At 16.7% G+C, this 13,728-nt stretch overlaps 3 protein-coding genes across 3 annotated transcripts, besides 17 other annotated features; 1 reads left to right on the top strand and 2 right to left on the bottom strand. All coding sequences in view use genetic code 6, as the record gives it.

Moving 5' to 3' along the window:
* Positions 1 to 369: 369 nt before the first annotated feature.
* Positions 370 to 1,392, bottom strand: IMG5_148160 (ser thr protein phosphatase family protein, putative; the record flags this gene model as incomplete). The annotated part of the gene is made up of 3 exons (XM_004031020.1): positions 1,081 to 1,392; positions 645 to 1,028; positions 370 to 543 (listed from the first exon to the last, which is right to left on the bottom strand). Exons 1-3 carry the CDS (start codon positions 1,336 to 1,338, stop codon positions 370 to 372), a joined length of 816 nt encoding a protein of 271 aa, XP_004031068.1. The 5' UTR covers positions 1,339 to 1,392.
* Positions 568 to 605: a microsatellite.
* Positions 573 to 630: a microsatellite.
* Positions 592 to 628: a microsatellite.
* A 1,682-nt stretch (positions 1,393 to 3,074) lies between the features above and the next one.
* Positions 3,075 to 3,113: a microsatellite.
* A 208-nt stretch (positions 3,114 to 3,321) lies between these two features.
* Positions 3,322 to 3,391: a microsatellite.
* Positions 3,392 to 3,579: 188 nt separating this feature from the next.
* Positions 3,580 to 3,629: a microsatellite.
* A 2,401-nt stretch (positions 3,630 to 6,030) lies between these two features.
* On the top strand, positions 6,031 to 8,448 carry IMG5_148150 (pa domain protein; the record flags this gene model as incomplete). Its single annotated transcript, XM_004031019.1, has 6 exons — positions 6,031 to 6,049; positions 6,590 to 6,637; positions 6,701 to 6,831; positions 6,891 to 7,190; positions 7,234 to 7,830; positions 7,942 to 8,448. 6 exons carry the CDS (start codon positions 6,031 to 6,033, stop codon positions 8,098 to 8,100), a joined length of 1,254 nt encoding a protein of 417 aa, XP_004031067.1. The 3' UTR covers positions 8,101 to 8,448.
* Positions 6,204 to 6,265: a microsatellite.
* Positions 6,317 to 6,424: a microsatellite.
* Positions 6,446 to 6,510: a microsatellite.
* Positions 6,465 to 6,526: a microsatellite.
* Positions 7,846 to 7,918: a microsatellite.
* Positions 7,846 to 7,935: a microsatellite.
* A 269-nt stretch (positions 8,449 to 8,717) lies between the features above and the next one.
* IMG5_148140 (paz and PIWI domain protein) lies at positions 8,718 to 11,351 on the bottom strand (the record flags this gene model as incomplete). The annotated part of the gene is made up of 5 exons (XM_004031018.1): positions 8,718 to 9,010; positions 9,069 to 9,160; positions 9,213 to 9,694; positions 9,744 to 10,366; positions 10,457 to 11,351. Coding segments are annotated over 5 exons (2,385 nt in total), but the record flags the coding sequence as incomplete, so codon positions are not given.
* Positions 9,032 to 9,057: a microsatellite.
* Positions 10,373 to 10,467: a microsatellite.
* Positions 11,352 to 12,555: 1,204 nt separating the features above from the next.
* Positions 12,556 to 12,597: a microsatellite.
* Positions 12,598 to 13,229: 632 nt separating this feature from the next.
* Positions 13,230 to 13,288: a microsatellite.
* A 338-nt stretch (positions 13,289 to 13,626) lies between these two features.
* Positions 13,627 to 13,679: a microsatellite.
* Between the last annotated feature and the right edge of the window lie 49 nt (positions 13,680 to 13,728).

The following is a 13,728-nucleotide window of genomic DNA, read 5'->3' as shown; positions in this document are numbered from 1 at the left end:
AAAATTCAATTATTTTTAGTATTTAACAAAAATTTTATGTTTTATTTTATTTAAATAATTAAATTTTCAGTAAGAAACTAAAATTATATATAAATATATATTAAATTTATATAGATAAGAAAATATAAATATATAATTATTTATATATATCTATTTAGTAATAATATATATCATTTCTTTATTTTATATTTTAAATAATAATTTTATTTTTAATATATTAATAATATATTATAATATTAAAATAAAACATTTTGCAAAAAAAAAAGTTTTTCCTTTTTTGATTATATAAAATATTTATAATATAGAGCTTATTATAAATATCTTAATTTTATATATAAATATAAAAAATTAATGTAAAAATACACCTTATCATAAAAAATATGGCAATAAACTTTTAGGATTAATCTATTTAGAAGCATCAGTTACAGCATTAAAAGTTTCCCAACTTTAGTTTAAATTTTCATCCAACTTAAGAATAGCTGCAATATTACCACACCTATAACAATAATTAGGTGCACTCCATACTGTAACTAAATTTTTATCCTAAAAAGAATAATAAATAAAAAATAAAAATATATATATATAAGTAAATATATATATATATATTTATTATATTTATTATATTTATATTTAATTTATAATACTGGGAACCAATATTAATAGCCAGCATCAACTAATTAATGCGCTCTAGCAACTAAATCTAATTCATTTAATTCATTGAATTCTTTAGTTACTTAAGAACCAAAAAGCCATCCTGCTCCTCTTGTATTTATAGCCCAAGTAGTTATATCTTCTGGATCACTCCACATTAAATCACAGAAAGGACCATCGTGTGGAATTTCCATTTTTCTGTCTATCATTCTTATTTAGTCAATTGTTTTTATTTCTGGAGATAATCCTCCATGTATACATAATACTTTTCCTTCTACTATTGCCCCTATTGGTAAATAATCAAATACATCTGTACAGTATTTCCATGGGTTTGTATTTCCGTATTTTCTTAATACTTCATCATGAAAACCATAAGCCTTATTTATATTTTTTTTTTTTTTTTTTTTTTTTATATAAAATGATTTTCACTTATGTTATTTAACGCGATTCATGATTTCCTCTTAATAATGTTATATTGTCAGGGTATTTAATTTTTAAACAAAGTAAATATTCTAGTGTTTCTACGGAATTATATCCTCGGTCGACAAAATCTCCTATGAATATATAATTTTAAATTGGAATTTCTCCTCCTACTCTAAATAGTTCTAATAAATCGTAAAATTAGCCATGAATATCTCCACATATATTTACCGGAGCTCTTATTGGCTATACGTTTGATTCTTCCATTAAAATTTCTTTTATTTATTCGGTAATTAATCTTAAGTCCCTTTCAGGCACACATTTACCCTCCTTTAATATTTCTAAATATTCATCAATACTTTTCATAGTTTTTAGTTATTTTTTGTTTAATATTATTTTTTTAAATTTAATTTATTTATTTATTTTATTTATAAATAATGTAATTTTTTTTTTTGTTAGTGTTGTTTTTATTTATTTTAATTTGAAATTTTATTTATTTATCTTTTACTTTTAGTTTTTTATATATAAAAAAAAATATATATATATTATAAGGTTTTTTTTTATTATTATTTTGTATTTATAGTGTCTTTTTTAGAAAATATTTTATATTTTAGTTTAAATATTTATTGTTGAATGTTATTTTATTATAATAAATAATTAATAATATTATGAGTTTTTATAAATGAGATTATTTTTAGAAAGTTATTATTATTATTTGTTATAAAATAAAATATTAAAGTAGACAAATATAAATCTATATTTTTCATATACTAAAACAAATAAATATAAATATAAATAAAAATGTTAATATGTGAAAATAATATTTGAGAATTGTTCTTTTAATAAAAAAATTCACATATTGTATTGTATTTGATTTTATTTATAGAATGTAGATATGATAAAAAACTATAAAGAAGAAATACATATGTAAAATATAAAATAATAATTAATGGGTTTTATTATTTAAATAAAATATATTTAGGAAATGAAAACACCTTTAATAAAAGAGTTATTAAAATAAAACAATATAAAACTTATATTAGTATATATAAACAATTAAGAATAATATTTAAAAATGATTTCATATTTAAAATAATATAAATATATGATAGTTTATTTCAAAATTTAACTTAGTATTTTAATAAATGTTAAAACTTATATAAAATAAAGAAAAAGTAGTTTTTTACATTTTCCTGCAAGTATTTTTTTTAAAATTAAAAGTATTATAATTAGTTATTAAATAAGAAAATATAAATTAAAATTTTTTATAAAGTTTTTAAAAATTAAAAATTATAAGTAAATGTATTTATCCTTATTAAAATTTTATAAATTTTTTATATATTAAAAAAAAATTAATAGTTTATTAATTAAAAAAATTGCATGAATTTTTTTTATATTTAAGTATTTGTAAATAATATTTATATATTGAATTTTTATTTTATTATATTTAAAACAAATTTATTTAAAGTTATATTGAAAATTTTATATTTTTGAAAAATGATAAATTTTATTTCTAGAAAACTTTATTTTTTTATATAAATTAATCATTATTAATTTAATTTATATATTTTATTTATAATTAGTTAAATATATTATTAATACATATAAAATTAAATTGGTATATATTTTACTTAACATATATTAATTTAATATTTAATATAGTATTTTATTTTTTAAAGAATAAATAGTAAAATCTAAAAGCTTATTAGCATTTTTAAAAAATACTTATGTTATTGTAATTTTATTTATTAAAATAATAAAAAATTTATAATCAATCGAAAATACATTATATTAAAATTTTAAACTTATATTAATAATAATCATTACTATAAATCTAAAAATAAAATAATTTAGAAAATTATATGTATTAATAAAATTAAAGTTATTTATTTATAAAAGAATTAATGTAAATATTAATATTTACATATAACTAATTTTTAATTTAGTATTATATAATTATTTATTATATTATAATACTTTAAATTATTCTTAAATATTAATATTAAAAAAAAAATATTTAATAAAAAAAGAAATATTAAATACTGAAAACTTTAATTTTAAAATGCAAAATTAGCAATTAATTAATTAGAAAGTTTTTCGAATTTTTTGTTAATATTTTATAAAAAGAAAAAAAAAATAATTAAATGTCTACATATTTTTTAGCTTTTAAGATAAAATTATATTTTTGTATATAAAATTAAATATTTAATAATTTAATTATTATTAATATTCTTATTCTAATTGTTAAACTTTTTTTTTCCATTTATTATATTTTTTTTTTCATTTATTATAATTGTTTATTTTATTATTATTTTTTTTTGGAGGGAGGGTAATGGGGGAAACATTCTATATATAAATGGGTAGTTTATGATCTATATTTTATAATTTTTATTTCATTTTATAGGGAAAATTAAATTAGAATAATTTTATATTTATCTTTTGTTTTTATAAGACTACTGTTTAATTATAATCCATTTTATTTAATTTTTAATTCGTTAAATTATATATAATATATATAATTAAAACTTATAATAAAGTATTTATAATTAAATATTTATCTTAAAATCATATATATATATATATATATTCAAAAAATATTATTTTTTGGAATTGACATTGAAAAATTTTTATTTCTAAAATTATCATTTTCCTATTTAATTAAATCTGCTCCTTACAATTTTTATCTTATTTTACCATTATTTTAAAAAATGCTGGCTTTATGAAATTTATTACTATTATTTTCCGTATTCAAGTAAAAATTAAATGTATTTTTTATACTATTTGAATAAGCCCTATTTAATACTAATTACTCATTCGTATTTAAATTCTTTGGACTATTTAAAGACTAAATAACTTGAGTATTACTATATATACGAATTGGAGGTAGTTATATAATTTAACTATTTCCTTATTAAGTTTATTTAAATAAGCTATCTTTTGCAGATTAAAATTATTATTATTTTTATTAATTTAATCTGACAATAGTATCTTAATATTATTATTTACTAGAAGGAGAAGATTAAGCAGATAAGGAAATTTTGTTATAATTAAATTATGATTTCGAGAATACATTTTTAGAATTTAATTAATCGTAGGGTATATTGTGTTTTTTTTGGAAATCTTTAAGACATTATACTTCAAAAATAGTACTGTATTTAAGATTAGATTTTTTTTTTTGTGATTTTTATTTCATATTTTCTTCATATAGTATAGTAGATTTATCTGTAGTTTATTAGTTTTTAATTTTTGCTTTATTAATATTATTTGTTAATTATTTATATTTTTCAATTTCTAAATCTTCTATAATTATGGCTTTTTAATCAATATGATTATTTTTAGTATTTTTTTTTTATATATTATAGTCAAAAAGGTCCTATTTTTCGAATATATTATCAACAAAATCAAGTTTATTTCTGACAATTTTTACTGTTTGATTATTTGGGTTCATTTCATTGTTTTTATTTTTCTATTTAGATATTATTTCATTCGATAATTTTTATTTTATTTCCATTTAATTTATAAAAATCTTCAATAGCTAATTATTTAAGTTTATTTTTCGCAAAAAATCCTTTTTATTTATCTAGTATAAAAATCCTTCATTAGAATTACATACTATAGTGTATATTCGTTTAAATTCTTTACCTTTTTTTCCCAAAATTTCCTCTTCGCCAAAACATTCGCCTTAACTTAAAATTTTTAAAGTCACGAAATTTCTGTGGTCTTTAAATTAATTTATTTTTTGTTAATTATCTTCTTCGTTTATATTATTATTAGACGTTATTTAATCTACACTTATACAAAAATTTTTCCTGGCTTTAACTAAAAATTCACCTTTTTATATAAAATAAATATATTAAGGTATTTCTCCTGCCTCATATATAATATTATTCATTGAATATTAATGATGTTAAGATATATCGTAATATTATTTAACTAAATTAGGATCTTAACCATTAAAAACTCCTATTTTATTAAAGTTTTCGAGTAAAATACTGTTTTTTGTGACTTTGATTATATTTTGGATTTCGTTTAAATCCAGTTTAGCAATTATACATGAGGAAACCGAAATTAAAGTATTTTTTTGGGAATAATTTTCTTCAGAAAATTATTATTTTAAAAATATATTTTGACCAAAAAAGGATCCAATGGAAAAAAATTCTTCTTTCTCATTTTTTAAGTCACCTTATATTATTAAAAAAAATGTATTTTCTATCTCGTTTTGTTTAAATAAGGTATAGTCTTCGGGAATTTAGTACAGTTTTAGTGTTATACATATTTAATAGACCATTTTGGTATATTCTTGGGGTTATATGAACTATTTTAACTCCTTAAAACATTTAAATATAGATTCAATGATATATATTATTATGCTTATTTCCTCTTCTACTTCTCTATCTTCTTTTTAAATGAGGTGAATTAAAAGTAAACTAAGGTCATGTTTGGGTATTTGATCTAAATAATATAATTAGGATGTTGAGCATTTTTGTAGAATTTCGCTTATTCTTAATTATTAGGTCATATTCAATTACATTTTTTTATATGTTTAATTTATTTGTATATTTTTTATTATTATTATTTTTTTTTTTGAGGACTTAGAATAAATAAATTAAACACTTTTTTTTTTTTTTTTAATAAACAAATAAGTTAATTTTTATTTTTTTAATTGTGATGTTTTTTTTTGTTTAAAATATATATAAAAAATTGTTTTTATAATTATTATTTATTTATTTAATTTTTTTTTTTTTTATTTTGTTATTAATTAAAAAAAAATTATTTATTATTTTAATCTTATTAATTTTTTTTTAATTGAAAAAATTAAAATATAAAAAAAAGAGTTTTGTTAATTATTTTTAAAAAATTAATTTTTTATATTTAATAAGTATAAATTTAAATATTGTTTTTTATAATTTTTTTTTTTTCTGTATGTTTTTATAATAGATCTATCTAAAATAAAAAAAAATGAAAAATAAAGTAAATAGTATATTTAATAAGTATTTATTAGATAAATTAAGATTATATTATTATAAAAAAATGAAATTAATATAATAAAACTATTATTTAAATGAAAAATAAAAATTATAGCTTTATAAACATAATTGAAAAATATTAAATTAAATTCATTTATATATATTTTATTAATTATTCAAAAAAAATATAATTATTAAAAATAAAAAAAAATATAAATATATAATTAATTTTTGTTTTTTTTTTATTTTAGTTTTAGACATAAAAATAATATTTTAAAATATAAATATATATATAAATTAAAAATTATATATGTATAAATATTAATTTATATAAACATATATATATATATATATATATATATATATATATATATTTATAAATATATTCTTTTATTATTTTATTTTTAAAATTAAAAATAATTTTTTATTTAATTAAATAAATAAAAAATATTCATTTATTTAAATAAATAAAATAATTATTATTAAATTAATGATAAATTTACATTTTATTACAATAATAACAATAATATCAATATTAATAATTTAATTAGAATGTAAATTAACAATTTTAAAGCCTTAATCGCTAATTGCAAAAATAGGTTAATAAAATATACATAAATATATTTATGTTTAAAAATATTTATATAACAATAAAAAAAAAGGAGAAACTGTTTCTTATTCTTTAGCTAATTTCGGATTTTAACCGTACGGACAAACTATTACTGGAACTATATAAATTCCTTATTAAAAAAATAATAAAGATTAAATATCCGATGGATGTTAGGAAATTTAAGTATATTTATATATATATATATATATATTTATTTTAAAAAAATAAATAATAAAAAAAAGTCAATTTCTAATTAAGAAACATAAGGATTTTCATAATAGTCTATATATTTAATATAAAGAGGAAACTGTTCGTTTGTTACTAAAGCGAAAAACGCTGAATTAGCTGGAGTGGGATTATTAATAATATATGATAATTATGATAATGAATCTGAATAAGATATTATTTTAATGGATGATCATACTGGAAAACATTTAGTTATAAGTACCTTATTTATAAACAAAAGTAATGGTGAATAAATCCAAAATTTTATTTTACAAAATCCAAACTAAAAAGTTGATATAAAAGTAGAATTTGAATAAGTAAATAATTAAAAAAATTAAAAAAAAAAAAAAAAAAAAAAAGCATAAAGAAGCAAATAATATAAATGTTGTCTTTTGGATGAGCTCTTTAGATTAAGATTCATATTAATTTATTAAAAATTTTAAAAAACATTACGATGCAATCTAATTAGAGGGCTTTAATATCAAATTCTAAGTACATTTTGCACTCACATATGACATTGAATCAAGAGAAAATTTCTATAGTTTAACAAAAGATAATTGTGTCTCTAATGGTAGATATTGCTCTCCTGAATTGAAGGATAATGATGAACTCACTAGTAGTGTTGTATTAGAAGATTTAAGATAGATTATTATTTCAAAGTTATATCCGAAATTGTGGTGGGATTATGCAATTGATTTCGGAGATGTATGCTTAAATTCTAAAAGTGCGAGAGAATTAGAAATATGTTCTTATAAAAGTATGGAAAATGTGGGATTTAAGGAAGAATAAATAGAGGCAGTTAAATTATAATTTGAAAAATCATTTATTAAGTAAGGATATTAGCCTATTAATTATGCTGTTAATGATAATAAAATTCTTAGTGCAGAACTATTAACATTCTTTGAATTAGAAGTAGATATTTTCCCTGCACTTATTGTCAATTAAGATTTCTTTAGAGTAAATAATATAAAAATATATTTATATATATATATATATATATATATAAATATATATATATATTATAATTTTATATTTATATATATATTTTTAATTATTATTATAATTTAGGGTGATATTACTGCTGAAGGACCTATATATGAATTTATATGTGACGCTTTTATTGATTAACCCTTAAATTGTTTTAATTCATTCGATAAATATGTAGAATTTAAACATGGTTTATTTTTTTTATTCTAAATTAAATATATTTTTTTTTATAGATTATGATTCTGATTAAGCTTAAGATTTCCATTTAGGTTGGTATATTGTTATTGGTGGATCCTTACTTTTACTTATGGCTACTATTTTCTTTATTTATAAAAGATTGATGAATTTGGAAATAAAATAAGAAATTGGATAGTAAGTTAATACTGCTATTAGTTAATATTTCTAAATTAATGATAATTCTTAAACATAAAAAGGAAAATCTGATAAATTAAATATGTTATAAGATAATATGATGCTTTAAAATCCGGACGATTTATAAAATTAAGCTTGAAAACGATTTATTTATTTTTACAAAGAAATATATTTAAAATAAAATTATCTCTTATTTCCTTTATTATATTTTCATATTAAAAAATAAATATTTAGTTACCTATTTTTTTATTAAAATAAAATAAAAATATAATATATAAATATATATTACATTATAAAATTATTTTATTTATTTATTTTATAATTTTATACATAAATTATAATTAAAAATAAATTAATTTTTTGTTTAATTTTAACTTTTTTTATTAAAATATTTAATATATTTATATAATTCAGTTTATTATTTTTTTATGATATTTTCTTGTTTTTTCTATCTAATATAAATTTATTAAAAAATAAATTATTTTTCAAATAAAATAAAGAGATTGCAAATTATCGTATTACTAATGAGCTTAAATCAAAGAATTAGGAACACTAGGATTGTATTTTTGACCAACAAAATTACACAAAACATGAGCATATCTAACAGCACTAGGTTCTTTAATAGCTCCTGAATAATTATAATAAAGAAAAGTACTTTTAAAAGCTAGAAGTTAAAGTTCTCTTTTGAACTAAATATATTCTCTGAATTCTAGTTTTTGTAATTCAAAAGGAATTATATCATTATAAACTATATAATAATGAGTAGGTGAAGAAGTTCCTATATATAAATATATACTAATTTTTTTTTTTTTTTTTTTTTTTTTTAAATATATAACCTTAATATGCTTTTTAACTAACAATATAAAAATCATGATCTCCTTTAGTAATTAAATTTTCAATAAGGGCCCCTTAAGGTGGATTTTAGCAACTATTTGGCTTTCTTTCATCACATTGATAGAATTTTGTAGATGTTAACTTACATTTTTTTTTTATATAAAATAAATAAATAGTTTACTTTATTAACTGAAATGATACAAAACTTAATATCTCCACATTCTTAAATTTATTTAATAGCCTAATTTAATTAAGGCATTTCGATTTCTTATATAACTTTGAATTATCCTTAACTAATTCCATCTCTAAAAACAATAACTCTTTTAGGATAAATACCATTAAACTTATTAAACTATTTTAAAGCATTAACATATATTTATTAAAGATATTAGCTTATTTCTTATCCTTATTACATCATAACAGAACTTGAATAATATTTGGTGAAATGAACATTTGTAGTAGCCACAAATCCCAATATAGACTATTATTTTCCTGAAATATTATGATACACATCAATCCCAACAATCATAGTTGGCTAATCTTGAAAAGGCATATCACTCATAACCCAAGGAATTCCTCCTGTTTTAGAACATATTTAGACTAATAATTTATTCACTACAGTCCTAAGCTAACATAAATTTATTAAGGTATACATTAATTTAATAAATATATAATACTCCTTTATCATTAGAAGCAGTAGAAGTTAAAATAACTTAAGAAGGAATAGGTTTTTAGTTAGTTAAAAAGAGTTTAATTTAATCATAAAATTATCCACTTTTTTTCTTTCCTCTTAACAAAATAACACACATCTAGGCATCATCTGGTGAAGACTTTAATACATTGATCCATCCATTGGCTGTATTTTCGTCTACTTTTACTGAAAACGGGGCTTGACAGGGATATTAACAGAATTTGAGACATTCTTGGAACATATTAGTAAGTTTATTAAAAATTTACTGATCATCCTTATAATAAAAAATTGCCCATTTTTTCAACGCTGGTTATTCGAACATTTTAGTTTATGTATCCCTGTCTAAATTACAATTAAGGACGTTAAATGCTTTCTTGCAATTCGGGGTTTAGTCCATAAGCAAATTTCCCGGAGATAGTTATTTAAAATTTATTTTTTCAGGAATCTCGTTTATGTTTATGTTCCAGTCTTTCATTCTCCTATCGCAATCAGTTCGCAATTATTTAACGAATTTCAATTATTGATTTTATCTAATTTAAGCATTAGGTTTTGTTGTTTCTGCTAGTTTTTTCATTAAATGGAAGTCACTTTTTTATTAATTAGTTAATCCTAGATTATATATGTATATATATATATATATATATATATATATATATATATATATATATATATATATAAATATTTATATATATATATAACTATTTATATATTTTTTTATAAATAAAAATATGCCTGTAACATAACATAATGAAGGTATTAAATAATATTCGAAAGGTTTTTTAGTTTTTCCTATTAGTTTAATACATTTAATTAAAGGTTATTTAGGATTAATATTTTATATTCCATATTGTTTAAAGTAATAATCTTCGTAAGTTATAACGTTTCCTTTTTAATCTTAGAAATTGTCTTATGGAGTCATTTCTGGCATAATCTATTCTATTCTATGAAATTTATTATTGTACATGGTGATTATAATATTTCCTTTAAAATTAGTTATGTTAGTTAGTTCATTTTATTATTATATAAGTTCGATAAGAGTTTATTTCCTTGTCACTTTAAAACATGAATCAATATTTAAAAGTTTAGAATTAAATTAATAACTTTCTAAAGAAGTCAAATATCCGGCTAGAATTTACATTTTGAAGTCTTTTAGGTCTATACAAGGAGTTTTTTCAAAGTATTTTTTTCCAAGCTTTTCTAAACGGAGGTCTTGAAGCATTGTTTTTGTTAAAAGTCCGAATATATTTTTTATTTATTTTTCGTTTTCTAGTTGTGTTTATTAGACTTTTCTTAAAGATAATTACATGTAGTCTTTTTAATCTTTAGAACCGAATTAAATTTTGGTTTGGAGAAGTTTATCGTTTGAAATGTTTAAAGGAGATATTATTATAGGTCTTTAGATTATGAACTTTTTCTCAAAAATTGTAGAAAGTTGTTGATAAGATTACTTTATTATTGCTAGAAGTTCTTCGTCTTGAAATTCTTGGGTAAATTTATACATGTAGATGTTTTCATTATTTATTTGAACTTTATAAAAATTTGTTATGAATTTTTAAGAAGTATCTTTTGAAGGAATTAGACCATAATTGTATTATTATAGTGTTGAGTGCATTTTTTTTTGTTAATAAAAATAAATTTTGTGTGTTTTTTTTGTTTGTTTTTTATTGGTGTGTTTAATTTATTATAAAGTCTCCTATTTTAAATATATATTTATTTTGTTAAATTATTATTTATAAAATATATTATTTACTTTATGATTAAATTTTTTTGGATTATATATAAACAAATAAACAATATATTTATATATAATTTATAAAAAACAAGTTTTAGTATAAAAAAAATTATAAATTGTGTTTGTAATGTTTTATAGAAGTAAAATTAAGATAATAGTTGAATAAATAAATTATTATATTAAAATTTATATATAGTATTATATATATATATAATAATAATAAATATTTTTTTTATTTTTTTCATATATTCAATTTTAATATTCCTTTTTTAAATTATAAGCTATTTTTAAAAAAATAATCTTTTCTTCTTCATTTAATTTGTCAAAATTAATAATTTAATTATCAATCTTTATTTATATTTATAATTTATAAAATACATTGATATTAAATAGTTTTATATTTACATGAAAATTAAAGATATCTATAATAGATTAATTTAAGACATAATTATTAATTTCAATTTCAAATTATTAAAATGTGACTTATTTTTTACTCCATTAAAAAATAATATATTTGAATATTTTATAAATTTTTAAAATATTATCAAAGAAGAATTTTAAATTATTTTAAATTTTTTTAATATCTTAATTCGAAACTAATAATTCTTTAATATTACAATCCTTTACAATTTTTCTAATAATAATTTTTTTAATTTTATTATAATTTTCTTTTTTAGTATTTCCTTATTTATATATCTATTAAACATTTAACGAATTTTAATTATTTTCTTTTATAAAAATTTTATTTTATTTCTTTTTTCCTAATTTTATTTATTTATTTTCTTCTTCTATATATTCCGATTATTAAATTTAATTTAATTTCCTTTTATTATTATTATTATTATTTTTTGTTTTTAATTATGAACTTTTAATAATTTTAATTTCTCTAGCAGAATGTGGAAAATCACTTTTTTTATTTTTAAATATATTACTACTAAAAAAATCCAGTTCATTAATTATGCTCTATTAGGATCGTAAAAGGATAGAATCATTTCTATATTATTTTTAATTTTATAATAAGTTTATACTTTCTAATTGTTTTTATTAATAATTTAGTATATGTTAATAATTATTTAATATTTATGTATTTAAATTTAATTCATTTAAAACACTTTATTAACTTTTAATTAAAAAAGACTCATTAAATTAATCTTCCTTTATAAAAATATCATTTGAAGAATTTTAAAATTATTAAATTTGAAAATTTTATAGTTCGTTATTTAAACTTTTTATTTTTTCATTCAAGTTTATGTTTTATTGTGTAAGTTCTTTTATTTTTTAAGAACTTATATTATTTTAGATCTTTAATGTTTATATTTAGTGATTTTATATTTGATTTTGATTTAATTCGATTTAATTTTATTTAAACTAGAATTAAAAGTCAGGATTTGGTGTATCAAAATTATTATCATTTATTTTTTATTCCGTTTGTTTTTAATTATATAACAATTAGTTTTTATATTTATTATTTTCTTCATTTATTTATTCTATTTCATTATTTTTTTAAGATAGTTCATTAAGTAATTAATTAATTATCTTTTTTTTTTTTTTTTAAATAAAAAATATTGTTTATATAAAATTTGATTTTTACTCTTTAATTTTCTTATTAATCCTTTACATATTCCCTTATAATTAATTAATATATATATTTTTTTTTTAAATGAATAAAAAAATTAAGTATTTTATATATAAATACCCTTATTTAAAATCAAAATCTTTTATTGTATTTTAAAATTATGAAATTTATATTTTTTAAAATTCAATTTAAATTTTATAATTTTCAATTTAATTTTCTAATTCTTTAATTTTTTTTAAAGAAAGTTCTTTTTCAGATAAATTTATCTTATTAATTTAAGGATTTATTTTTATTTTTTTAGCATTCTAAGCAAAATGTAATGTGTTCTCGCTTTCATCTAAATGTAAAAATAAAGGGTTAATAGCGCATATAACATAAGTTTTATTTTTTTATTCTAAACAATCTTTTAATATATAAGTAAGATTACTATCTCTATATCCAACTTATTTCTATTAAGCTAAACCTTTAATAACTAAAGAAAATTAAAAAAGACTTTTATTAATATTATCTAAAAATTTATTTTTAAATAATAAAATTAATATAATAAAAATAAAAAAAATAATATGTATATATATATATAAATATATATATATATATATATATATTATTTATATTTCATACTTGCTTCTTACAATCTAATACCTTCAGATTAAGTTTTTTTCT

This window comes from Ichthyophthirius multifiliis (genome assembly GCF_000220395.1).
Source record: "Ichthyophthirius multifiliis unplaced genomic scaffold scaff_1120509251142, whole genome shotgun sequence".
Classification (NCBI taxonomy): domain Eukaryota; phylum Ciliophora; class Oligohymenophorea; order Hymenostomatida; genus Ichthyophthirius; species Ichthyophthirius multifiliis.
The sequence above is the reverse complement of the archived record's forward strand: the minus strand, read 5'-3'. Positions and strand labels throughout refer to the sequence as shown.